The 27,524-nt window shown below is 42.3% G+C and overlaps 1 protein-coding gene across 1 annotated transcript; it reads right to left on the bottom strand.

The window, feature by feature from the left end:
- gmnc (geminin coiled-coil domain containing) lies at positions 1–26,238 on the bottom strand. Its single transcript, XM_034168881.1, has 4 exons — positions 26,168–26,238; positions 9,424–9,487; positions 1,272–1,388; positions 1–1,114 (listed from the first exon to the last, which is right to left on the bottom strand). The coding sequence occupies exons 2-4, from the start codon at positions 9,466–9,468 to the stop codon at positions 23–25; spliced, it is 1,254 nt and encodes a 417-aa protein (XP_034024772.1). The 5' UTR covers positions 9,469–9,487; positions 26,168–26,238; the 3' UTR covers positions 1–22.
- Between the last annotated feature and the right edge of the window lie 1,286 nt (positions 26,239–27,524).

Consider the following 27,524-nt stretch of genomic DNA (forward strand, 5'->3'; position numbering starts at 1 on the left):
GTGCTTCTAAGATATAGGACCCTTACTGTGCTCCTGCACCCCCGTGTCCTTGTTTGGGGACCCAGGTAAAGTTCCACCTTCCCTCATTGTCCTTTCTGACAAATGCTTGTCCCTGAGGGAAACTGTGTGTTGTGACACTGCTGAATTGGTTGAGGGACATACTGAACGCCAGAGATCTTTGGCCTTGAGGCACCTGAGGAACAGCAGAAGAATTCAGGGCAGCAGGACCTACTGATGGAGTAGCTTGTCTGTGGCAGTAGGATGACATCAAGGACTGGGTTGCGATTGGACTTGAAGTGATGATTTTTGAGGAACTGAATCTTCCAGTTGATTGACTGAACTGGACCGTGTCCTCTGGCACAGTCCAGCTGTTGGTCTGTTTCAGTGGACTTGAGTAAGTTAAATGTTCTTGTGGGTTGGTCTCCAGAAGTTGAGCTTGGCTTGAACAGAACTGAGCCCTTTCTGGTGACTGACTGAAGGAGGTTGTCCAGTTGTTGACCTTCTGTAGCAATGGAGACTGGAAGGCAGTCACGGACAGATCCTTTCTAATCTCACCTTTTGGATCTTCATAATCCTGAGTCCGTGCAGTGAAGTCTGAATGTTCAGCCGCACAGACGTTATAGATGACAGGAAGCCTGTAGTTTGATTGATTGGCTTCTTGATACTGCAAACTGTATTCAGACTGAGGTGATGTACTTTGGCAGTACCTTTGGGGTGTGGAGGAGGTGAGTGCAGAACTAAAAGATGAGTCCAGAGTGCAGAGAGAAGAGCAGGGGGATGGAGAGAAAGCACACAGACCTGGACAGGTAACTTCAGCATCGTCAGCGAAACAATGAAAACTGTATGGAGACGAGGACGAGGGACTGTTTTCAGTGGATGAGTCACTGGGTGTATTGATGGTGCTTTGGTCCGTCAGTCCAAGTGTACGCCGGACCCAAAGGTCCAAGTTTGGATGTGAGGCAGCGGCTGTCTTTGACTCTGAGCAGAACTCAGCGGTGAGATTCCGACACACTCGCTTGCTAACCTGCTGGAAGTCCTGGTGGTGGTTGAAAGGTCCATCTCGGGAATATGTCAGGTTTCTCTTTAGCTTCCTGGTCCAATCAGCACTTAGCTTCTACGGGTCAACAAGACAAGGAGACGATGTTAGAATCATTGTTGAACTTCTCTGGTCAAATTAATTCTGTTACACAGAGACTGGTTTTCTGTTGGGATTCTACCAGTTTTGACTGGATTGTTAAAAAAAACCCTGTAAGTAATAATGATGACCACACCTTAGCCTGTTCTTCCAGGTTCCTCACAAAGGAGGAGTTCAGGAAGTGCCTGAGTTTGTTGTTCTCCTCTTGCAGCCTGGTCAGTTCCTCCTCTCTCTGCAGCAGAGTGTCCTGAAGCTGAAGGATGAAAAATGTCTTCAGAACTTTATTCAAACACCAAGAGAAGTCAAATGTGTGAGTGCGAAGCACTGATGGTGTTTTCAGGGCATTAATATGGCGGCACTGTGCCTTAGTGGTTAGCACTGCTGCCTCACAGCAAGAAGGTCGCGGGATCGCTTCCTGTCCTTTCTGGGTGCACTTTCTCCCCGTGTCTGTGTGGGTTTCCCACAATCAAAAACATGCTTATTTAGGGTCTGCTCCTTTCTCTGCGCCTGAGCAAGGCAGCGTCTCTACAACTGGAGTCGGTCCCTGGGTGCTGGACTGTGGCTGCACACTGCCCCTAGTGGCTGCATTGTGTCTAACTGTAATTTGGATGGTTAAATGCAGAGGACAGATTTCCTTGTATGTACACTCAACAAAAATATAAACGCAACACTTTTGGTTTTGCTCCCATTTTGTATGAGATGAACTCAAAAGATCTAAAACTTTTTCCACATATACAATATCACCATTTCCCTCAAATACGAGGTCTCTTAGATAATAAACCGACCCTATTATTTTTTTTTTTAACTATATGGATTTGAATGACATGCGATTACACCAATCATGCTTGAACCCTCGTGCGCATGCGTGAGTTTTTTCACGCGTGTCGGTGACGTCATTTCCCTGTGGGCAGGCCTTGAGTGAGATGTGGTCCCGCCCTCTCGGCTGAATTCCTTTGTTTCACACGCTGCTCGAGACGGCGCGCGTTGCTTTATCAAAATTTTTTCTGGACCTGTGAGGAATATCCGAGTGGACACTATTCGAGAAATTAAGCTGGTTTTCTGTGAAAAGTTTAACGGCTGATGAGAGATTATGGGGTGTTTCTGTCGGTGTAAGGACTTCCCACGGAGCGGGACGTCCTGCAGCGCTTCCAGGCGCTGTCGTCGGCCTGTTTCGAGCTGAAAACATCCTAATTTAAGGCTTAATTCACCCAGGACATCGTGAGAGAACAGAGAAGATTCAGAAGAGGCCGGCATGAGGAATTTATGCGGACATTCCACTGTTTAAGGACATTTTTTTAATGAAAGACGTACGCGCAAATTCGCCGAGTCGTTTCCGTGACGACTCGGCAAATCTGTGTGCGCCGCGACAGGAAAAACACCTCCGTGTTGAAAACCATTTGTAGAATTCAGGCGGCTTTTAATGGCTTTCAACAAGTGAGTAACTGAGAAATTGTTTAACAGCTTGGGCATGTTCCAACTTGCCCGTTAAGATTTCCAACGGAGGTGTTTTTCCTGCCGCGACCCCCCGCGGTCGGGTCCAGCCCGACATGCGAATCTGCCCGCACGTTCTTTCATTACAAAATGACCATTAACAATGGAATGTCCGAATAAACTCCTCATGCCGACTTCTTCTGAAAGTTCTCTGTTCTCTGACGACTTACTGCGTCAACAGAGCCTGAAATGTGGAAGTTTTCAACTTGAAACGGCGAGACGCTGCCGCCTCGAAGCGCAGATCGCCGTCAGGCGCCGTGGACCGTCCTTAAAGCGACACTACCAGACCAAACTTTTTACCGAAAACCAGCTGAATTTATTGAATGGTGTCCACTCAGTTGTGCCTTACAGTTTTGAAAAAATTTTTATCAAACAAAGCAACAGTCTCTGAGCCATTCCTAAACAATGAAAAAAATCGACGAGCGGGTGGACGACTCCTCACTCAAAGACTGCCCACAGGCGAATGACGTAACCGACAGGCGTGAAAAAACTCTCGCATGCCCACGAGGGTTCAAGCATGTCTGATGTAATCACACGTGATTCAAATCCATATGATTTTTGAAAAAAATAATAAGGTTGGATACTTTTCTAATAGACCTCGTATTGTTCACAAACCAGTCTAAATCTGTTATAGTGAGCACTTCTCCTTTGCTGAGATAATCCATCCCACCTCACAGGTGTGCCATATCAAGATGCTGATTAGACACCATGATTAGTGCACAGGTGTGCCTTAGACTGCCCACAATAAAAGGCCACTCTGAAAGGTGCAGTTTTATCACACAGCACAATGCCACAGATGTCGCAAGATTTGGGGAGCGTGCAGTTGGCATGCTGACAGCAGGAATGTCCACCAGAGCTGTGCTCGTGTATTGAATGTTCATTTCTCTACCATAAGCCGTCTCCAAAGGCGTTTCAGAAGATTGGCAGTACATCCAACCAGCCTCACAAAGCAGACCACGTGTAACCACACCAGCCCGGATCTCCACATCCAGCATGTTCACCTCCAGATCGTCTGAGACCAGACCAATCGGACAGCTGCTGAAACAATCGGTTTGCATAACCAAAGAATTTCTGCACAAACTGTCAGAAACCGTATCAGGGAAGCTCAATCTGCATGCTCGTCGTCCTCATTGGGTCTCGACCTGACTCCAGTTCGTCGTCGTAACCGAATTGAGTGGGCAAATCTCACATTCTCTGGCGTTTGGCACGTTGGAGAGGTGTTCTCTCACGGATGAATCCCGGTTCACACTGTTCAGGGCAGATGGCAGACAGCGGTGTGGCGTCGTGTGGGTGAGAGGTTTTTCTGATGTCAGTGTTGTGGATCGAGTGGCCCATGGTGGCGGTGGGGTTATGGTATGGGCAGGCGTCTGTTATGGACGACAACACAGGTGCATTTATTGATGGCATTTTTAATGCAGGCAGAGATACCGGGACGAGATCCTGAGGCCATTGTTGTGCCATACATCCAAGAACATCACCTCCTGTTGCAGCAGGATAATGCACGCACCCATGTTGCAAGGATCTGTACACAATTCTTGGAAGCTGAAAATGTCCCAGTTCTTGCATGGTCGGCATACTCACCGGACATGTCACCCCTTGAGCATGTTTGGGATGCTCTGGACACGGCGGTATACGACAGCGTTGTACCAAGTTCTGCCAATATCCAGCAACTTCACACAGCTCATTGAAGAGGAGTGGACCAACATTCCACAGGCCCCAACTGACAACACTGATCAACTCTATGCGAAGGAGATGTGTTGCACTGCATGAGGCAAATGGTGGTCACAGAAGATACTGACTGGTATCCCCCCCCAATAAAACAAAACTGCACCTTTCAGAGTGGCCTTTTATTGGGGCAGTCTAAGGCAACCTGTGCACTAATCATGATCACATTATCAGTGCACTAATCAGATGCTGATCACTAATCAGCATCTTGATATGGCACACCTGTGAGGTGGGATGGATTATCTCAGCAAAGGAGAAGTGCTCACTATCACAGATTTAGACTGGTTTGTGAACAATATTTGAGGGAAATGGTGATATTGTGTATGTGGAAAAAGTTTTTAGATCTTTGAGTTCATCTCATACAAAATGGGAGCAAAACCAAAAGTGTTGAGTTTATATTTTTGTTGAGTGTATGTACAAAGACAAATAAAGACTCCATTCTGTGTCTGTAGCTACATGTTTTGGTGGCTTTGTTATGGTTAAGGGCCGGTACTCTGTACTGTTCAGACTCTACGGTACCTCCTACTATGATACCAATCATTATACTTCAGAAATATGATTCTACTAGTATTGTAATTTGACATTACAGTACAGTATATTGTGATTTGTCTGCTTTATGGAACACAAAATGACTCCTCTTTGGTCTCCCTCTTCTCCTCCTGCCTGGTGGCTCCATCCTCAGCATCCTTCTCCCTATATACCCCGGGTCGCTCCTCAGCACCTTCAAATCAAATCAAATCAACTTTATTTATAAAGCACTTTAAAAAACAGCTGCAGCTGAAACAAAGTGCTGTACACAAGAAGACATAGAAAAGGCAACAAACCACAAAGTACAAATAAAAAACAAGCCCCCCCAAAAAATAAAAAATTAAACTAAAACAAGTAAAAACAGTTAAAACAGCCAAAACAGATTTAGAATCTCATTCTGGGTTAAAAGTCAGTACATAAAAGTGGGTTTTAAGATTGGTAAGTCAGTACATAAAAGTGGGTTTTAAGATTGGTTTTAAAAACAGAAAATGAAGAGGCCTGCCTGATGTTGAGCGGTAACTTGTTCCACATCTTTGGAGCCACAACAGAAAAAGCTTGGTCCCCTCTGAGCATACGCTTCAGGGGCGGCTCTGCCGATGTGCTGCTCTTTGGTGCTTCCATCACTGTTCTGGGCTGTTCTTTCACTCTTAGTCTTTGATGCCGTCCTCACCCTCCTTTCTAATGCTGTGGATTTAGACTAAAACTGTTCCTTTGACTTTGGGGCTTCGGTTGTCCTCTCTCGTCTGGGGTGCTTTGTCTGAGCTGCCGTTACGATCGATGACCCTGAAGTTGCCTTAAATAGCTGCATTGCATTGTGCTAGCATTTGCACATTTCAACACAACCTGTGTTATCATAATGTGGTACCTCAGTTATTTTAGTGTATTATTGTTCAAAAACTGCAGCTTTTTTAAAACGTCTTTTTTTTTTAAGGTGGCGCTGTCGATGCAGCTGCCTGTTCGTTGTGGGCTGGGGTGTTTGGCTGGCTTGGTTTTTGTTTTTCTGTTTCTCCCACCAGGTGGTATGCATTCAGGACTGAGTGGCTGAGCATTAGGACCTCACCCTGAACACCTGAGGCTTGTTTTCACGTGCAGGTCATCAGGACTCACAGCTGTGGTGTATTCTGTCTTGATCAGAGATTGCTGCACTTAAACCTTGAATGCACAGTGTGTGATTGCCAGAGACTCGACCTTGTGAGCAGACGTGTGAGATCGACGTCAGGAGAACAATCTCACCATCACGGACGCAGAGACCGCTCCAGGTTTGACGCCACAGTCTGTGTAGGAGGATTGGGTGAGGTCTCACGCTCTTCAGCACACTTCCTGAGGTAATTTGGTTTTGGTGACTTTCATGAAGTAATGACAGTGGATTTGGTGTCCCTCACACCTTGTGTTATTGAGCTGTCACGTTATGCTAATTGTCTAATCAGCTTCTGCTGCAGTGGAGATTTGAACTGAGTTGTTCCGTGCCTGCAGGGTGAGAAGCTGATATATATTTAAGCCAGGAAGTGTTTGCTGATTGTGTGCACCTTTGAGCTGTGTCTCTCTGTGGAGTTGGACTCACCTCATATTTTCTTGCTTCACAGACTCGGTTTGTCGCGGCCACCTGGGGGGTGTCGGCGGGGTCCCTGGGTCCGAACTGCTGTGGCTCCGGACCGTTTGCGCTGTTGAGAGCGCGCCGTGTTTCCACCTCACCAGACCGCGGACTTTTTAGTTGTTTATCACTTAACTCACTTTCATTAAAATGTGTTATCCTTTGAACCGTGCTCTGCTCATTTTATGCTGGGTCCTGTCAAACGCTGGGTCGGTGCTCCGACCGCGTCCGACACATAACACTGTTATTTCAGCTCTGGCCCCTCTTTTCCTACTTTCGCTATTTTTAATACTTTTAATAGTGCTTTATTGTTTTTATTTGCAGTAGGTGGTACCCTGTGCAAGTGTGCACATGGGAAACCCGCATTTGTAACTCTTGTGCTTAGCTTTCTGCTTCTTTTGGCACTTTTTGAGGCAGCGCGGGGAAATCCCTTTGTCTCCGGCTCCGGACGTCCCATTGTTTATAGCCGGGATCAGCTGCTTGGACTAAGAGACTCTTTGTACAGTGGGCCAGGTCCCCACTATGCTGAGCACCTGGACATACCTGCAGAGAGACGAAGGAGACGGAGAGGCTGCAGGGGTGGAAGGACAAAGCGGAGAAGGACTTATATTCCATCTATGGTCATGGGGAATGTAAGGTCTCTCCGCAACAAGACCAAGGACCTAGCAGCACTAACCCGTTTCCAGAGGCTGTATAAGGGCTGCAGTCTCATGTGCTTCATGGAGACGTGGTTGGATGAACATGTACCGGACTCTGTTATTAATATGGACGGCTTCACACTCATCTGCACGGACAGGACATTGGTGGAGAGCGGGAAGAAAAGAGGAGGGGGCTTGCCATTTACGTGAGTGAGAGATGGTGCAACACAGTTCATGTTCACATGAAGGATCAGATCTGCTCCTTGGATGTGGAGCTACTTGCGGTGACCATGAGGCCGTACTATCTCCCACAGGAGTTTGGAAGTGTGATTGTGCTCTGCGCATATATTCCTCCCTCTGCAGACACCCCTGCTGCCTGTGAGCGGATTCACAGTACAGTCACTCGGCTGCAGACACAACACCCCCGCGCCCTCCTCCTCATCACCGGGGACTTTAACCACGCCTCCCTCTCCACCACCCTCCCCACGTTCACCCAGTACGTCACCTGTAAAACCAGGGACAATAGAATACTGGACCTTTTTACGCTAATGTGGAGGATGCGTACACCTCCACCCACTTCCCCTCGCTCGTATGCTCGGATCACAACCTCGTCTATCTGCTCCCCCAATACACACCCAGGGTGAGAAGAGAACCAGTGCAGAAAAGGTCAGTGAAACTCTGGACTGAAGAGGGCACTGAGAGGCTGAGGGACTGTTTCAGAACCACAGACTGGAGCATGTTTCAAAACTCTTATGGTGAAGACATCAATGGCCTGACCCAGTGTGTCACTGACTACATGAACTTCTGTGTGGAAAGCACTGTACCCACCCGGAGGGTACGGTGCTTTCCCAACAACCACCCCTGGGTGACCCCCGAGCTGAAGGTCCTGATGAACCAGAAGAAGAGGGCTTTCAACTTGGGAGACAGAGAGGAGCAACGTAGAGTCCAACAGGAGCTCCAGTGGAAGATCCGTGCAGCCAAGAAGGAGTATGGATGGAAGATAGAGGAGCAGCTGGCTCAGAACAATGTGAGGGACGTGTGCCAGCAGGACTGCATATGGAGATTCTCGGTTTGCAGAGGAGCTAAACAGTTACTTTAACCGTTTTGGCTCCTCCACACCTTCCCCCCTGCCTGCTCCCGGCTCTCCACATGTCTCCAGCAGCCAGCCCTCCAGCCCATCTGACTCCCCACCTTCTTCCTCCAGGCCACCTCTACTGCACCCCGGACTTTGTCCCTCCTCCCCCCAGACTGTATTCAGCACCAGCCCACCTCAGCTCACACCCCAGTTTCCACCTCCCTCCTCCCTTACTGTAACTCCGACTGAGGTGAGAGGTCAGCTCCTGCAGCTGAAGCAGAGGAAAGCAGCAGGACCGGATGGGATCTCCCCAAGGCTGCTGAGGACCTGTGCAGATGAGCTCTGTGAGGTCCTCAGCTACATCTTCAACATGAGCCTCAGCCTGGGGGTGGTCCGCACCCTGTGGAAGACCTCCTGTGTGGTCCCGGTTCCCAAAACACTGCAGGCCAAGGAACCAGCCCACTACAGACCAGTTGCCTTGACCTCCCACCTCATGAAGACCATGGAGCGGCTCATCCTGTCTCACTTCCGCACTATGGTGAGCGACATCCTGGACTCGCTGCAGTTCGCCTACAGGCACAACATTGGGGTAGATGACAGCATCATCTACCCCAATGTCGTCGCAGCTCGGAGCGCGGCGTGCCAAGCGTCCTTAAAGGGGTCCTTAAAGCTGTACTAACAGACCTTATTCTCTGTGAAGCCCGTAAAATTTTCACCGAAAGCCAGATAAATTTTTCGAATAGTTTCCAGGTGCCAGTCTCTAACAGCTTCTGAAAAAATTCTGATGGAAAAATAGTCCTTTTCATTCCGCCATTTCCAGACAATGAAAATCCGATGATGGGGGGGGGGGGGGACCACTCCTTCCACAAGGCGTGCTCACAGGCGAATGACGTCACCGACAGGCGTGGAAAAACTCACGCATGCCCACGAGGGTTCAAGGTTGTCTGACGTGAAAACATATGAATCAAATCCATATAGTTAAAAAAAAAAATAAAAAGGTACCTCATTCTACCTCATTTTCTTATTTTTTTTATTGTTACAAGTATTATTATTATTGCTTATCTTTGCACACACTGTTTGATGCACATTTTCTTCTACTCGCAGTCATCTTGTGTGTTTATTAAGAGCTGACGTAACGTGAATTTCTCCACTGTGAGATCAATAAAGTCTTATCATATCTTATCTACTGCAGTTTTGTCATAGCAGTGATGCATGTGGACGAGTTAGTTTGACTGGATACCTGTTTGTTTCTCTGGAGCTGAGGTGAGAGCTGCTGTGTCCACATTTAACCAGCTGGAGGTGATCTAGGAACCACACACAGACATGGACAGTCAAAGACAAATCTTCCTGACAAATACAGTGATTTCCTAGGCTTTGGAAAAGTAAATTAATCAGTAAATGATTTCAGTTCTTGCATGGACTGGGTGTTGCATCACATGTTGGGTCACGTGTTGGACTGTGTGCGGTGAGATGCACAGTCGGAATGACAGACTCATTCAAGGTGGAGGTGGGATTACACCAAGGATCAGCTCTGAGTCCTTTCTTGTTTGCAGTGGTGATGGACAGGTTGACAGATGAGATCAGACAGGAGTCCCCATGGACTATGATGTTTGCAGATGACATTGTGATCTGTAGTGAGAGTAGAGAGCAAGTTGAGTCTAGTCTGGAGAAGTGGAGATATGCTTTGGAGAGAAGGGGAATGAAAGTCAGTAGAAGCAAGACTGAGTACATGTGTGTGAATGAGAGGGAGCCCAGTGGAATAGTGCAGTTACAAGGAGTAGAAGTGGTGAAAGTAGATGAGTTTAAATATTTGGGGTCAACTGTCCAAAGTAATGGAGAGTGTGGTAGAGAGGTGAAGAAGAGAGTGCAGGCAGGGTGGAGTGGGTGGAGAAAGGTGGCAGGAGTGATTTGTGACCGAAGAATATCAGCAAGAGTGAAGGAGAAAGTTTGTGGGCGTGTCAAAGTCCAACACACTCGCAGAAGATTGATGTCAGTTAAGTTTCTTTTTTCTATCAGAGCTACAAACATAATAATGTTAATAAATTGTTACATTCAAGGATATTAATCATTTCAATACACTCAGTAATGTTAGCACCACCTAATGGCAACAAGAAGAACTGCTCAGTGTGGAAAATGTGCTGCATTGATTCTTTGTGATGAAGAGAAACTGAAAAGGTGAATGTGATCATGTTTCCATGAAGCAGGATAACAGTGTGACATCAGGAAACTGAAAACTCCTCTGTTGGGAAACGGAATGTGTTTGGAAAAGTAAATGTTTGCTGGTGGCTTCATTTGTGGAATTTAAATTGAAGATGTGGTGTCAGAAAATTTCAGTCTCAACTTATTTTCATTTATATAGCGCCAAATCACAACAGAGTTGCCTCAAGGTGCTTCACACAAGTAAGGTCTAACCTTATCAACCCCTCGAGCAACAGTGGTAAGAAAAAACTCCCTCTGAGGAAGAAACCTCAAGCAGACCAGACTCAAAGGGGTGACCCTCTGCTTGAGCCATGATACAGATACAAATTACAGAACAATTCACAAAACAAATATACAAGAAATGCTGTTGGTGCACAGGACAGGAGGGTCTCCAGCACAAATACAACTCCCATCTCTGGATGGAGCTGCACCTTAAACAGAGAGAAAAAACAGAATCAGGCATCAGAAAGACAAAAAAATACAGTATAATTTGTCCTGCAGGATTGCTTTTCTTGTTGCAGGATTTCATTTATGTTGTCATCTTTATCTTGACTGGCAGAAATGTCCATGGGTCAGAATGCACCATGCAAAAGGTTAAAACAAAAAATAATAATAATAATGCAACTCTAACATAACCTCGGCCATACGAGCATTGTGTTCTTTAGAATTTGCAGTTGTTTAATTAATCATTAAGCTCCTATTGTCTTACATACAATTTGTACATGTTCAATAAAGCCCCTCAATCAATCAATCACTCATAAACAATATTTACATTTTAACAGCACGTGATATTAATTCATTCCCTGCCCAGTGGTGTCTAACTGGTGGTCCAGAGGCCGAGCTCAGCCAGACGTCTTCTTCTACTCCAGTCAGTCCGCGGCTCATAACCCGACTCGGTACACTACCGCCACCAACTGCTTGGTGGGAAGCATTGCAAGCAGCTGCAGACAAAACTGAAATAACACAAATAAAAGCACACAGACGTCACACGATACAGCCCATAATCCCATCTCCAAAAACCAGAGGAACAGGATGTGCTGGTAACGAGTTAGCTTTGAGTTAGCACACCTTTGCATCCACACTAACGTCTGCGAAATGTCCTGCAAATGACTCCAGAGGTGTTATCAGTTTACAAAAACAGTGATTTCAATTTTAGAAGTGTTTATTTCTCACTAACGTTTACATCATGTATGATAAAGAGGTTTTATTTACACACAAAGGAAATGGAGATGGCAGCCACTGATGTCACGGTGCAGCTCTACTCTGATTGGCTGTCAGCTCTGCCACTCAAAAAAAAAAAAAAGGAACAGATTGAAACAGAATGTGACTTTTTAACCTCTTAAAATAGGTCCAGGTTATCCATCTTTGAACTTGTCCATGGTCTGTGTCCCAGGAATGTTCCCTGTGAATTTGAAGACTGTGGCAGTAACAGGACTGGACTTATTCTCAACACAGACCATCCATTTCTATTTACTCACGAGATGGAGGACCGCGAGGATCCGCTCACTCGCTGGCTTTTGACAGACTGCCACCATCTTGGTTAACGTCTAACAACCAGACATAAATAGAAATTAATGTGGACATGATCAATGTTTTCAAAAGTGTTTCACCATAAATGTACATTTTCTGTGCTGTAACATTTATTCAAAATCAGTCCCACATTTGTTCAGCTGCTATTTGTCCAAAGAAATACAGAAGAGGATCAGACTGTTTATAGAATAGACTTGAATGAATTTGTTGGTCTCAGTCCAGATAGAAAATAATACCATTAGTTTGTCAAACACACTGTGTGTCTGCCACGACACCAGATCCCTAATTAATTTCATTATGAAGTTAAAGATGGGAAATAATCAAGGGTGAAAGTAAGAGCTTCAGACACTCACATCATATTAAAGATATTAATATTAAGGGCGGCTCTTAACCCGCCTGCAGCGCCGCATTTACGCAGCGCTCAAATAAAATAAATAAAATGAAACATCCACATCAGCCAGGGTGAAAGTCAGATTATTCAGTCATTTCTGCATCAAGCTGAAAGAAATCTGAAAACACTACACTGGAATACAGAGTATATCAGAGAGAAATTAATTTCATTGGTGTATCAGGTCGTCTGCAAGGTTTCTTCCTGTTAAAAGGGAGTTTTTCCTTCCCACTGTCGCCAAGTGCTTGCTCACAGGGGGTCGTTTTGACTGTTGGGGTTTTTACGTAATTATTGTATGGCTTTGCCTTACAATATAAAGCGCCTTGGGGCAACTGTTTGTTGTGATTTGGCGCTATATAAATAAAATTACTTTGAAATTGATTGATTGACTGATTTAGCACCAGGTTCTCCACAAACATGAGTTGCGTGGGAGGAGAGGGGTGGCCGCATATCCGGCCGCGCCCCAGTCCAGTCACAAGGGGCTCTGCTCACCGGGCCCCCCCGGGGGGGAGGCCCAGCTATCAGGGACCAAACGAAAATCCACGGCGCTTCGGTATCGCTTCGTCTAGGCAGGATTCTGACTTAGATGTGTTCAGTCATAATCCCACAGATAGTAGCTTCGCACCAGTGGCTCCTCAGCCAAGCACATACACCAAATGTCTGAATCTGCGGTTCCTCTTGTACTGAGCAGGATTACTATTGAAACAACACATCATCAGTAGGGTAAAACTAACCTGTCTCACGACGGTCTAATCCCAGCTCACGTTCCCTATTAGTGGGTGAACAATCCAACGCTTGGTGAATTCTGCTTCACAATGATAGGAAGAGCCAACATCGAAGGATCAAAAGGGGTTTTCAGGGAATACTGTTAAGTCTTCAATTTCTATGCCATATGTCAGAACAAGATCTAAAGTATGATTAAAGTGGTGGGTGGACTCATTTACATTTTGAGCGAAGCCAATTGAGTCTAATAATAGATTAAATGCAGTGCTGAGGCTGTCATTCTCAGCATCTGTGTGGATGTTAAAATCGCCCACTATAATTATCTTATCTGAGCTAAGCACTAAGTCAGACAAAAGGTCTGAAAATTCACAGAGAAACTCACAGTAACGACCAGGTGGACGATAGATAACAACAAATAAAACTGGTATTTGGGACTTCCAATTTGGATGGACAAGACTAAGAGTCAAGCTTTCAAATGAATTAAAGCTCTGTCTGGGTTTTTGATTAATTAATAAGCTGGAATGGAAGATTGCTGCTAATCCTCCGCCTCGGCCCGTGCTACGAGCATTCTGACAGTTAGTGTGACTCGGGGGTGTTGACTCATTTAAACTAACATATTCATCCTGCTGTAACCAGGTTTCTGTAAGGCAGAATAAATCAATATGTTGATCAATTATTATATCATTTACTAACAGGGACTTAGAAGAGAGAGACCTAATGTTTAATAGACCACATTTAACTGTTTTAGTCTGTGGTGCAGTTGAAGGTGCTATATTATTTTTTCTTTTTTAATTTTTATGCTTAAATAGATTTTTGCTGGTTATTGATGGTCTGGGAGCAGGCACCGTCTCTACGGGGATGGGGTAATGAGGGGATGGCAGGGGGAGAGAAGCTGCAGAGAGGTGTGTAAGACTACAACTCTGCTTCCTGGTCCCAACCCTGGATAGTCACGGTTTGGAGGATTTAAGAAAATTGGCCAGATTTCTAGAAATGAGAGCTGCTCCATCCAAAGTGGGATGGACGCCGTCTCTCCTAACAAGACCAGGTTTTCCCCAGAAGCTTTGCCAATTATCTATGAAGCCCATCTCATTTTTTGGACACCACTCAGACAGCCAGCAATTCAAGGAGGACATGCGGCTAAACATGTCACTCCCGGTCCGATTGGGGAGGGGCCCAGAGAAAACTACAGAGTCCGACATTGTTTTTGCAAAGTTACACAACAAAAATGGTTAGAGATGTGAACGGGTTGGTGGTGTACAGGGGGCTTCTGTTTAGGACTACGCTTCTTCCTCACAGTCACCCAGTCGGCCTGCTTTCCCGGCTGCTTGGGATCTGCTGGGGGACAGCTAACAGCGGCTAAGCTACCTTGGTCCATACCAACTACAGGGGCCTGGCTAGCTGTAGGATTTTCCAAGGTGCGGAGCCGAGTCTCCAATTCACCCAGCCTGGCCTCCAAAGCTACAAACAAGCTACACTTATTACAAGTACCATTACTGCTAAAGGAGGCCGAGGAATAACTAAACATTTCACACCCAGCGCAGAAAAGTGCGGGAGAGACAGGAGAAGCCGCCATGCTAAACCAGCTAAGAGCTAATAGCTGCGCTAAGCTAGCGGATTCCTAAAAATACACAAAGTGAAGAATATGAAAATAATTTAGAGGTAATTCAGCAGAGAGAGTGCTTTAGTTAAGGCACGTGAAGATTACACTGTGAAATAAATCGTTATCTAGTTATCTAGATCAATCTAACTATGCAGATTAAACAGCTAACAGATACAGCAAAACACTGCTGTGCTCCGGAACAGGAAGTGATACAATACCGCAGTGAGAGCCAACCACCAGTAGAGTGATAGATTATCTCGTCAATAGCTTTACATCCTCATTGAGGACAACTTTGGATGCTGTAGCTCCTCTGAAAAAGAGAGCTTTAAATCAGAAGTGCCTGACTCCGTGGCATAACTCACAAACTCGCAGCTTAAAGCAGATAACCCGTAAGCTGGAGAGGAAATGGTGTCTCACTAATTTAGAAGATCTTCATTTAGCCTGGAAAAAGAGTCTGTTGCTCTATAAAAAAGCCCTCCGTAAAGCTAGGACATCTTACTACTCATCACTAATTGAAGAAAATAAGAACGACCCCAGGTTTCTTTTCAGCACTGTAGCCAGGCTGACAAAGAGTCAGAGCTCTATTGAGCCGAGTATTCCTTTAACTTTAACTAGTAATGACTTCATGACTTTCTTTGCTAATAAAATTTTAACTATTAGAGAAAAAATTACTCATAACCATCCCAAAGACATATCGTTATCTTTGGCTGCTTTCAGTGATGCCGGTATTTGGTTAGACTCTTTCTCTCCGATTGTTCTGTCTGAGTTATTTTCATTAGTTACTTCATCCAAACCATCAACATGTCTATTAGACCCCATTCCTACCAGGCTGCTCAAGGAAGCCCTACCATTATTTAATGCTTCGATCTTAAATATGATCAATCTATCTTTATTAGTTGGCTATGTACCACAGGCTTTTAAGGTGGCAGTAATTAAACCATTACTTAAAAAGCCATCACTTGACCCAGCTATCTTAGCTAATTATAGGCCAATCTCCAACCTTCCTTTTCTCTCAAAAATTCTTGAAAGGGTAGTTATAAAACAGCTAACTGATCATCTGCAGAGGAATGGTCTATTTGAAGAGTTTCAGTCAGGTTTTAGAATTCATCATAGTACAGAAACAGCATTAGTGAAGGTTACAAATGATCTTCTTATGGCCTCGGACAGTGGACTCATCTCTGTGCTTGTTCTGTTAGACCTCAGTGCTGCTTTTGATACTGTTGACCATAAAATTTTATTACAGAGATTAGAGCATGCCATAGGTATTAAAGGCACTGCGCTGCGGTGGTTTGAATCATATTTATCTAATAGATTACAAATTGTTCATGTAAATGGGGAATCTTCTTCACAGACTAAAGTTAATTATGGAGTTCCACAAGGTTCTGTGCTAGGACCGATTTTATTCACTTTATACATGCTTCCCTTAGGCAGTATTATTAGAAAACATTGCTTAAATTTTCATTGTTACGCAGATGATACCCAGCTTTATCTATCCATGAAGCCAGAGGACACACACCAATTAGTTAAACTGCAGGATTGTCTTACAGACATAAAGACATGGATGACCTCTAATTTCCTGCTTTTCAATTCAGATAAAACTGAAGTTATTGTACTTGGCCCCACAAATCTTAGAAACATGGTGTCTAACCAGATCCTTACTCTGGATGGCATTACCCTGACCTCTAGTAATACTGTGAGAAATCTTGGAGTCATTTGTGATCAGGATATGTCATTCAATGCGCATATTAAACAAATATGTAGGACTGCTTTTTTGCATTCACGCAATATCTCTAAAATTAGAAAGGTCTTGTCTCAGAGTGATGCTGAAAAACTAATTCATGCATTTATTTCCTCTAGGCTGGACTATTGTAATTCATTATTATCAGGTTGTCCTAAAAGTTCCCTGAAAAGCCTTCAGTTAATTCAAAATGCTGCAGCTAGAGTACTGACGGGGACTAGAAGGAGAGAGCATATTTCACCCATATTGGCCTCTCTTCATTGGCTTCCTGTTAATTCTAGAATAGAATTTAAAATTCTTCTTCTTACTTATAAGGTTTTGAATAATCAGGTCCCATCTTATCTTAGGGACCTCATAGTACCATATCATCCCAATAGAGCGCTTCGCTCTCAGACTGCAGGCTTACTTGTAGTTCCTAGGGTTTGTAAGAGTAGAATGGGAGGCAGAGCCTTCAGCTTTCAGGCTCCTCTCCTGTGGAACCAGCTCCCAATTCAGATCAGGGAGACAGACACCCTCTCTACTTTTAAGATTAGGCTTAAAACTTTTCTTTTTGCTAAAGCTTATAGTTAGGGCTGGATCAGGTGACCCTGAACCATCCCTTAGTTATGCTGCTATAGACGTAGACTGCTGGGGGGTTCCCATGATGCACTGTTTCTTTCTCTTTTTGCTCTGTATGCACCACTCTGCATTTAATCATTAGTGATCGATCTCTGCTCCCCTCCAACAGCATGTCTTTTTCCTGGTTCTCTCCTCAGCCCCAACCAGTCCCAGCAGAAGACTGCCCCTCCCTGAGCCTGGTTCTGCTGGAGGTTTCTTCCGTTAAAAGGGAGTTTTCCTTCCCACTGTCGCCAAGTGCTTGCTCATAGGGGGTCGTTTTGGACCGTTGGGGTTTTTCTGTAATTATTGTATGGCTTTTGCCTTACATTATAAAGTTTCTTGGGGCAACTGTTGTTGTGATTTGGCGCTATATAAATAAAATTGATTTGAATTGATTTATATTGTTATATTAGTAGAATATCAATGTCAAAGCGACTGTCATGTGACCCACCAAGCTGGAGAGAAAAACATATTTCCATTCTATGAATTTGCTCTGACAGAGTATTAGTAGCAGTTGTGACTGTGATTGTAGTACAGTGGTAAAGTTTCTGTCTGGTAATCCGAGCTTTCAGGGAGGTGATGGTCTAGTGGTTAAGTGTTGGGCTTGAGACCAGAGGATCCTCAGTTCAAATCCCAGCCTGACTGCAAAATCAGTAAGGGCCCTTGTGCAAGGTCCTTAATCCCTAGTTGCTGCCGGTGTGTAGTGAGTGACTTGTATGGCAGCACCCTGACATCGGGGTGAATGTGAGGCATTATTGTAAAGCACTTTGAGCATCTGATGCAGATGGAAAAGCGCTATATAAATGCAGTCCATGTACCATTTATATAATCTCAGGATGGAAAACCTGATGTGAATTGAAACCCAGAGGCTAATTAAAAAGGGATAAATTGAGATGTATGAAAGTGAGACTTCTAACTGAATCACCAAACGAATGGTGAGATATTTATCACTAAAACTGAAGTCACTACTTTACAGAATACAGACAACACTAAAAATAAATCAATTTCTAACCTTTGTTCAGCAATTTTAGTCATTTCCCCACATCATTAATATTACATATAATACACACTTATGAAAGCTCACTGCACAATTTCTTCCTCTTTATTATTTAACCTTTATTTAACCAGCTGATAGTCCTTTGTCAGCTTGTCGCTGCACCTGAACGCTGCACAAAACAGCATTTTCAGATCACTTTAACCAAAGTTTAAGTCAGTGCATCATCATATTTCTATTTAATCTAATGTCTGACGACGCGTAATAACGCTAAGAAAGATGGAGGCGCTCTGGTAACAGCTCACAGGCTACATACGCCATCTAGTGGATTAAATAGAAATCAGTGGTGCAGACAGACAGACAGACATGGACGTAAAGGGTTTACAACACCCAGTGGTTATATCTGATGGCCTCAGGTAATAAAAATGAAGAGAGCATATTATATTTGTCAGAGAAGGAAGAGTTTGAAACGAGCCTGTAAATACTGGCTGTGGGGGGGCTGATATTTTTTGAGGAGCTCTGTTCAAACAGTCTGAAGAAATGAAACAACTTCAATCAACATACACAGAAGATCAAAGCCAGTGGTGGAATTTAAATATGAATTCATGAGACATCATCATGTTCACTCTCACATTCACTATACAACAAAACCCAGTTATCCTGCACGCCTTTTTATAGCTTTGTGTACACACACACACACACACACACACACACACACACACACACACACACACACACACACACACACACACACACACACACACACACACACACACACACACACACACACACACACACACAGAGCAGTATTATTGTGTAGCAGCTTCTCTGTGTCGTGTGTTTGACTCCTCGCACTCGTTCCACTCTTGATGTAAACTCACGATGTCCGGTGTGGGAAGCAGACGCTCTGACCAGCTGCCTAAAGGCAGTGTTGTATAAAGTACCGGAAAGTCACACTTAAGTAAAAGTACAGATACCCATTAAAAAATGATTTTGGTAGAAGTTCAAATCACTGATTGAAATGCTACTCAAGTAAAAGTCTTAAAGTATCTAGTATTTATTGTACTTTAGTATGACAAGTAATGTACAACTGAATGTACTCAAGTACTGAAAGTAAAAGTACAAAGTAAATGTTAATAATCAAAACGGGACTGATTTTTTATATTACAAAGTTTATCTAGTCTTGTAAATGACTGGTCGTATTAGTCAAAATACTGAAAATTGTGCACATCACACAAAAACGGTTCAGAAACAAGGTTTCAAAACCTAAACGAGAGTAGGCTACTCACTAGGTGTTCACAGGAAACACTTATTTATTTCTATATGTATTTATTTATTTCATTGTTCCATGGTTTATCTTTTCTGTTGTGTTTTGTTTCATTAGGTTCTTTTTGTCTCTTTCTCTAAAATTGTAACATTATTATTCTATTATTATTGACTATTATTGTCTATTATGTAGACTATTATTGCTATAATATATGAATAAAAATAAATTTAAAAAATTACAATTTGACTCTTTTATGACAACGAACGCTGAGCCATTAATTATACAGAAAACAAATCAACACAAACGTAATGATGCAAACACCTTAATGCTAACTTTAACATTGAAAACGCCATAGACATGCTAACGCATTAGCATCGGTCCCGTTTTTAAGTTATAAAATACATCAACTGTTTCAGAAGGTCAGTTTAACATTGGACGCTTGCTGCCCCTCAGCAGCAGGAAACCCTCACAACGGCCGACCAGAATAATATCAAACAGGTCGACCATATGATCAGCAATCAGGAGGTGGTTGTGAGTTGTTAAACACAGCTTGTTTCTCCATGTACACTACATGATGCAGGACGTGTGATTAACCTGAAACTCGGTCCAAAAAATTCTCACATGAATAAAAAATCATCTGAACATTCTCACATTCTCTCCACATGCAAAACATTTTGCGATGACACTTCCAGGGCTCCGTAAAAATGCCTGTTTTTACAAATTAAAAAATGGAATATTTTACAAAAGCACATTTATCTGTAAACACCAACACATGACACACATCACATTAACATGTTGGTTTACATGATGAATGACTGAACCAATCAGTGTTTAGCAGAGGTACGTTTTACCCACAATCCTTTGCGATCTGTCTGTGTTTGTTACAAAACCTCAGAATTAGTGCATTATTCAACATTAAAAGATATGTTATATTTTAACTTTGTACAAATGACAGAATTGACATTAATGGAGTTATTCTATCAGTATTCATTTTATTTATACACCAAACCATAACTCAGGAGGGCTTTATTTTCCAAGACCTCTGCCTGACCGGAGCATTGTGACTAGTAGAGAGTTGGGTTTGGTGACTGCTCTCAGCTTCCAGCAGGCAGCAAGATGTTCAAACATGGAAGTGTGGCCTCATTGTTTGGGTCTGCTGTCGCTTTGATGTTTCCAGAAGCGATGATGTTGTTAAAACTCAACTTCAGTTTATTAGTAGTTGCAAATATACTAGAAACAATAGTGGAATTTATCAGTTATCTGTAACGTCCGATACATTTTTGGGTGGTTTATTGGTTTATCTTTATCAAAGATAACTTTTCAGTTATCTGATGATCTGTTATCAAAGTTAATTTTTTGGTTATCTGTGCCCACCACTGCTCATGACAAATCGGCCTGACTTTGTTGCAGTCACTAGTAATCAGTGGTGTCTCTGGGTGAAAACACGACTTTTTCCGCATACATGTCAACCTCTTTGAGGGTCCACATGTATAACCAAGTGAGAAAATCCATAAAATCAACACAAAATCCTTATAACCTACAGATCGCACCAATATCAGTTTTTTACAGTACACACAGCCACATAGTGGTATGACATAACTGGGTTTTTGTCCACATATTATGTGTTGCCACAGTGACATTAAACTCAGGATCATTAGTTTTTCCTCCACAGTTGAATTTCAAACAATAGAGATCTAGTATTCATGCATCAAGCTTTATAGAACTGAATGTGTCAAATTTTGCTATTTTTTACAGAAACAAGAACTGTGTCACTAATGGAAATACATTAATAAAATCATGAAAAATAAATTGAATATAATGAACAAAACCTGAACCTCAGAAATTCATCAAGTGTATTGAAAATTGCCTCACCAGTGCCGATGTTGCAGACTGGCATGTTGATGATCCTCGACTTGGCCCCATGTGTTTATTAGGGATGGGTATCAATAAGATTTTATTGATACATACCATTATCGATTCCGCTTATCATTCCAATTCCTTATCAAATCCCTTATCAATACCTCTTGTGATTTTTTTGTATACTAAAAATAGGCTTTACAGGTTTTCTATGTCAGCAGGTCAAAGAGCTTTTTCTTATCGTGCACCTGCTCTGTGGAACAGTCTTCCTGCAACCGTGAGACAGTCGGAGTCTGTGGACATTTTGAAGTCAAGCCTTAAAGCCTATTTTATTCTCTTGCTTATGACTATTTTTTATTTTTTATCTGTTTTAATCTTTTACTTCTGTTTTTAATTATGTATTTGAATTTTGTAATTTTTATTTGTTTATTTTATTATTTTATGTTGAACTGTTCCATGTGAGGCGCCTTGAGACGGCTTTTGTTGTGATTTGGCGCTTTATAAGCCCAATAAATTGAAATCGAATTGAACAACATTTTATTGAGTCTTAAAGTAAATAAATATGAAATTGGTCACTGGATCCTTAAACTTTGGACATAATAAACTCTACATGGTGGATCCTTGATCTCTGGACATAAATAGGAATAAACAAAATCTGTAGTTTTTGTGAAAAGCATTTCCTTTCAGACATTATTGGCATGAATGTCTTTCCATATATCTGAGCTGAACTCTTACAGCTGACTGTGCTGTACGTCAGCATCAGTTTAATTCATAAAGAACACAGGACGTCTCATTTTGGGAAGAAAAAAAAAACGTTTTAGTCAATTGTAGTTTATTTTCTGTATTACAGCATTTGGTAAGAGGTGTCATTTTATTTAAAGCGACAATTTGAAGTTATTAATTCTGACTGGACTCTGTCTCAGCAGAGAGCCACACAGCTGTGCGGCTCCAAACGCACGGAACGGAGGACGATTCTCGTTTCTTGACTGCAACAAGACAAGAGTCCCAGTTAGTGACTTTAATCCACACAAAAGTGACTCATGATATTTTAATGGCTTTGAAAGGGGTGAAGAAGCGGACTTGCCGTTTGTGAAGAGCAGCAAATCAAAGAACCAATGAACTAGTGGTTCAGTGACTCACGCTTCAAAGTGGAGTCGCGCTGCAGAAACGGTCAGTGTTGCCACAGTTACTTTGAAAAAGTAATCCAATTACTGATTACTGATTACTCCTTGAAAAAGTAACTTAGTTACTTTACTGATTACTCAATTGTAAAAGTAACTAAGTTAGATTACTAGTTACTTTTTTAGTTACTTTCCCCAGCTGCCGACAACAACCCTCTGCCACCTCAACATGACAATGATACCTGTTTTGCCAAAACTCACTTTATAGTCACCCTTTCTTGACTTCAATGAAAATAAATACTTGTTTTATAAAAAGTAAAATAAATATGACCTCATATTTAACTGTTGACAGCACTGTAACAGTAAAACTTGCAATTTCAAACCTACATTGTTTAAAAATGTAACTATTAAATTCTAACATTTTTCTAACATTTAAATTCTCTCTAAACATTTTACTTGTCGAAATTATTATTATTTTAAGCAATATTAGTAGTTGTAGTAAAAAACGGCTTCAAAACTGGACCTTTAATCTAGGGGTGTTGTGGGGGGGGCACATCCTTGCCCCACGTCCCTATTCCATCTGGATTCACCCCTGCTTTGGCGTTTGAGCACAAAGAATGGATAACATTTATTTATGCAGAAAACGTGACCAGATTTACAGGTAAGAAAGTTTTATTGTGTTTTCACATCATGTGGTCCTCAGAAAGAGAGTTTAGGTGCATTTGAGTGGAAAATAGTGTTAGTTGTTGACGCGTCGTGGAGGATCAGCTGTTTTTAACGAGCAGATACAGAGCGGCTCAGATCAGCTCTAAATAATGGAGGAAAAAAAGTATAAAAATGTCTTTGTAAAGCTCAGTGCAGGTGTGCTGATCACCGTGCTTTAAGAGGTGAGGACGAGTCGAGCAGCTGCAAAAAACCGCGGATGAAAAGCTCACAGCTCGCTTAAAGTGGGCAGTTCAGTCGAACCCCGACCTCCTGCCCACAGACCAAGTTTAATGCTGCTATCGACCCACAATGAAAAATAATAGTAACGCACAGTGACATGGAGAAGTAACTTTAATCTGATAATCTGTAAGACTTTATTTGTACGTCTGTATGACTCTGAAACTCGGAAAAATCCGTATAATTTACGGACAATCCGTATAGGTTGACATGTATGTTTTTGTGTGTGTGTTTTTTTTTGTAACAAGTAACGGCATGGTGCATAGAAAATGTATCAGAGTAGAAGTATGCAATTAAGGTCGGAAATGTAGTGAAGTAAAAGTGAAAGTAAGCTGAATTTAAAAAACTCAAGTAAAGTACAAAGTCTCTCAAAACGTACTTAAGTACAGTAGTGAAGTATTTTTACTTCGTTACTATACAACACTGGCTAAAGGCCGGGCTCTGGTCTGAATGTCCAGAGAATCCTTTGGAGTCGGGACCTATTGACTACCACATGCACAGCGACTCCCGCTGGCCTCCGTCACAATTACAGTTATGATGACATCACAGCAGGAACAGAAACAAACATTACATCAGTGAGGAATCGTCATTTCCGTGGTTTAGTAGAACTAATGAAATGCTATTGGCCACAATGTCCATCCATGTTCTATACCTGCTTACTCCAGTTAAGGGTCACTGGGGAACGGAGCACTCACAGGTTCAGCCTGGACAGGACGCCGGTCTGTCACAGGGACACACACAGACAAACACATTCACACCTACGGACAATTTAAAGTCTCCAGTCCACCGAACCTGTGTGTCTTTGGATGTGAGAGGAAAACACAGACACGGGAAGAACATGCAAACTCCACACAGAAAGGCTGCAGGTGGGAATCAAACCCATGACCTTTTTGCTGTGAGGCAGCTGTGCTAAGCACTAATCCACCGTGCTTCCCCCCTGACCACAACATGAGGTTCTAATCCCAGCAGACTATAAAAACCAAACTAATTTTATGAGTATAAAACATACAAAATATTAAGTGTTCTGATGACTATGAAAACGTGGCCCTGTGGAAACTTCACACGGCTTGTTCCTTTTAGATTTCGTATCTTCAATAAGATTAAATAAGATTAAAGAACTGCATATTAAAATATTACCTGCAACATTTTTCTGGCTTGTAGATGCTGATAACTTGTATATTTTTGCAAATCTGAAGAAGAAACTTTTTGATCTGTGGTTGCCCACATAGTGCCACCTTCTGGGCATACCTGGAGAATTACATATGGTGTAAATCCACTCATGACATCATCACTGAAGGAAAAAAAAAGAAGTTTTATTTTGAAAGTAAAGAGAAAACCTTAAAGACAATCACCAGCCTCTTTATTTTCATATCCTTAAAGATGAATTTCTTCATACAAACCTCTGCTTTAAATTGTTTCAGGATGACATCACTATTTTGAGCCTCTCAAATAAAAAACAAAACAAAAAACAAGTTTAAATTAATTAAAAGAAGTCTTTCACAGACTTAATTGGAAAAGAAAATGACAATGAAAGTCTGTCACTTTAATTTCGATGGCATATTTTCTGTAACTATTTATTTGATGTGTTTTCATCATTTCTCATCTTAGTCCATTTAAGGGTCGCAGGGGGCTGGAGCCTATCCCAGCAGCCATAGAGAGCGAGGCGGGGTACACCCAGGACAGGACACCAGTCTGTCGCAGGGCCACAAACAGGCAAACAAACACAGACACACACACACATACGGACAATTTAAAGATTCCACCTAACCCGCATGTCTTTGGATGTGGGAGGAAACCAGAGCACCCAGAGGAAACCCACGCAAACACGGAGAGAACATGCAAACTCCACACAGAAAGGCCACAGGCGGGAATTGAACCCATGACCTTCTCGCTGTGAGGCAACACTGCTAACCACTAAGCCACTGTGCTGCCCTTGTTTTCATCATTTTTCCTTTTTATTTTTTGTAAAGCTTTTTTATATTATATTTTTATTCCAAGTTCCAGGCTGTTTAATATTTTTATTTTTTTTTTAAATCAATGAATTGTAGATTTTGTCATTTTTTTTATGGTAAGGATACTATAAGAAATTTAAAATGCATTTTCTTTCATTATCTTTTTAAAATTTGTTTCTGTTTTGTACTTTGAACTGAGATTGTCCGATTATTTGTAAATTCAAATAAAACATTATGATTAAAAACAAACCATCTGCAGTTGACAGACATTTAAGACATATGAGTGAACTCCAGAGTGACAGCAGCTCTCATCTAATCAATAATCATTATTCTTCCAGTCAGCTCATCAATAATCATTATTCTTCCAGTCAGCTGATCAATAATAATTATTCTTCTAGTCAGCTGTCATCTGATCAAAAATCATTATTCTTCCAGACAGCTGATCAATAATCATTATTCTTCTAGTCAGCTGTCATCTGATCAATAATCATTATTCTTCCAGTCAGATGATCAATAATCATTATTCTTCTAGTCAGCTGTCATCTAATCAATAATCATTATTCTTCCTGTCAGCTGATCAATAATCATTATTCTTCTAGTCAGCTGTCATCTGATCAAAAATCATTATTCTTCCAGTCAGCTGATCAATAATCATTATTCTTCTAGTCAGCTGTCATCTAATCAATAATCATTATTCTTCCAGTCAGCTGATCAATAATCATTATTCTTCTAGTCAGCTGTCATCTAATCAATAATCATTATTCTGCTAGTCAGCTGTCATCTAATCAATAATCATTATTCTTCCAGTCAGCTGATCAATAATCATTATTCTTCTAGTCAGCTGTCATCTGATCAATAATCATTATTCTTCCGGTCAGCTGATCAAAAATCATTATTCTTCCAGTCAGCGGTCATCTAATCAATAATCATTATTCTTCCTCTCATCTGTCATCTGATCAATAGTTTCCCGTTGGCTCCGTGACGTCACCGCTGTAAGGTTGAGACTGACAGGATGCTTTAATCAGCTTTATAACGTCACACAGCGCCGTCAGAGTTAAGAGTTTGTGTGAACTCACCGCTTGCGAGGCGCAGAAACACGTCCGTTACCGACAGTCAACGGTTCCAACTGCTGCGCCCGGTGTGCGCGTCGGGCGCAGCAGCCCGCCCACTCAGCTGCCGAGATCTATGACGCAATCACCCACTGCTGCGCCGCGGACGACGGGTGAATGAATGAAAGACTGAAGGATTAAAGAACTGTTTCATCCTTCCAGCAGTGAAAGATCAAAGTTTGCTTTTATAATGATCACAAAGACAAAACAGGATGACGTCATCAGGGTCAGAAAGAAGTCTTCCAGATTACAGATGAAGTAATCTGATTACAGTTTGTATGAAGAGATCAGTACTGTGCTGGTAAAAGCGTCGGCAGGGGGGCGTTGTTGCCATGGTAACGACTCAGAGATGAAAGGACCGCACAGATAAGACAGACGTCTGGAGTGAAAACCAGAATTATAGCAGTCTGTGCCACTTCATTAGGGACACCTGGGTACAGGACCTAATGTGGTCCAAGTCCAGACAGTGCTTTGAACTTATGTCCATGTTGTGCAGTCAGAGTTGATCTTCTGCAGACATCGGATGGAAGCAGAGTTCCTCTTCTCTGACCTCTGACCTCTGGAGGTGGTCATTGATCAGCAGTCATGTTCAGAGTGACTTAAATCAACTTTTCACCCTTTTGATGTTCACTTTGAACATCAGCAGATCTTCGCCACTTGTCTTCATGACTGAAAGCACTGTGCCACCTGATTGGCTGATTAGACTCATTAATTAGAGCTAAAACAGGGCCTGGTTTTTCAAAAACACTTCACACAATAAACACCTCAGATGATTGATTGATTGATTTTTATTCATATAAAATGTAAACGTGTAAGATAATACAGTATAAAAATGTATTAAATAAACATGGATACATAAATATACAAGTAACATAAAAAAGCCTAAAGCGCTTGTTTCCATTGTGGCCCAACAATCTGATTGGGCCACAATGGAAACAAAATGATCATCTGCAAAATGGAACACTTTGGTCAAAACTCGATGAGATCTAATAAAAACCTTGTTTTGTTGCAGAGCAGGTGATTAGAGACCCTGCAAGTCTTATGACAAATGTGAGTGTAGAATCCATTAGCTTAGCGAGGAAATTAGTGCAGAAAATCCACTATGGTGATAGTGCAGTTTATCTGGGGGGAGGGAAATTCAACAAGTTGAGACTCTTTCGTAGACGTGTCCATAAAAATCATAGAGGGATATGCTTTGCAAACTTAATACCCATTATTACATTGGATGATGTTGAAATTGAGGATGGCCCAGTGGTTGTTCCAGGAATATCAAAGATTTTGTGTCTGCTACCTACAACTTGAGTGGAATATCTCAAACCTAAAC

This window comes from Thalassophryne amazonica, chromosome 4 (assembly GCF_902500255.1).
Source record: "Thalassophryne amazonica chromosome 4, fThaAma1.1, whole genome shotgun sequence".
Taxonomy (NCBI): Eukaryota; Metazoa; Chordata; class Actinopteri; order Batrachoidiformes; family Batrachoididae; genus Thalassophryne; species Thalassophryne amazonica.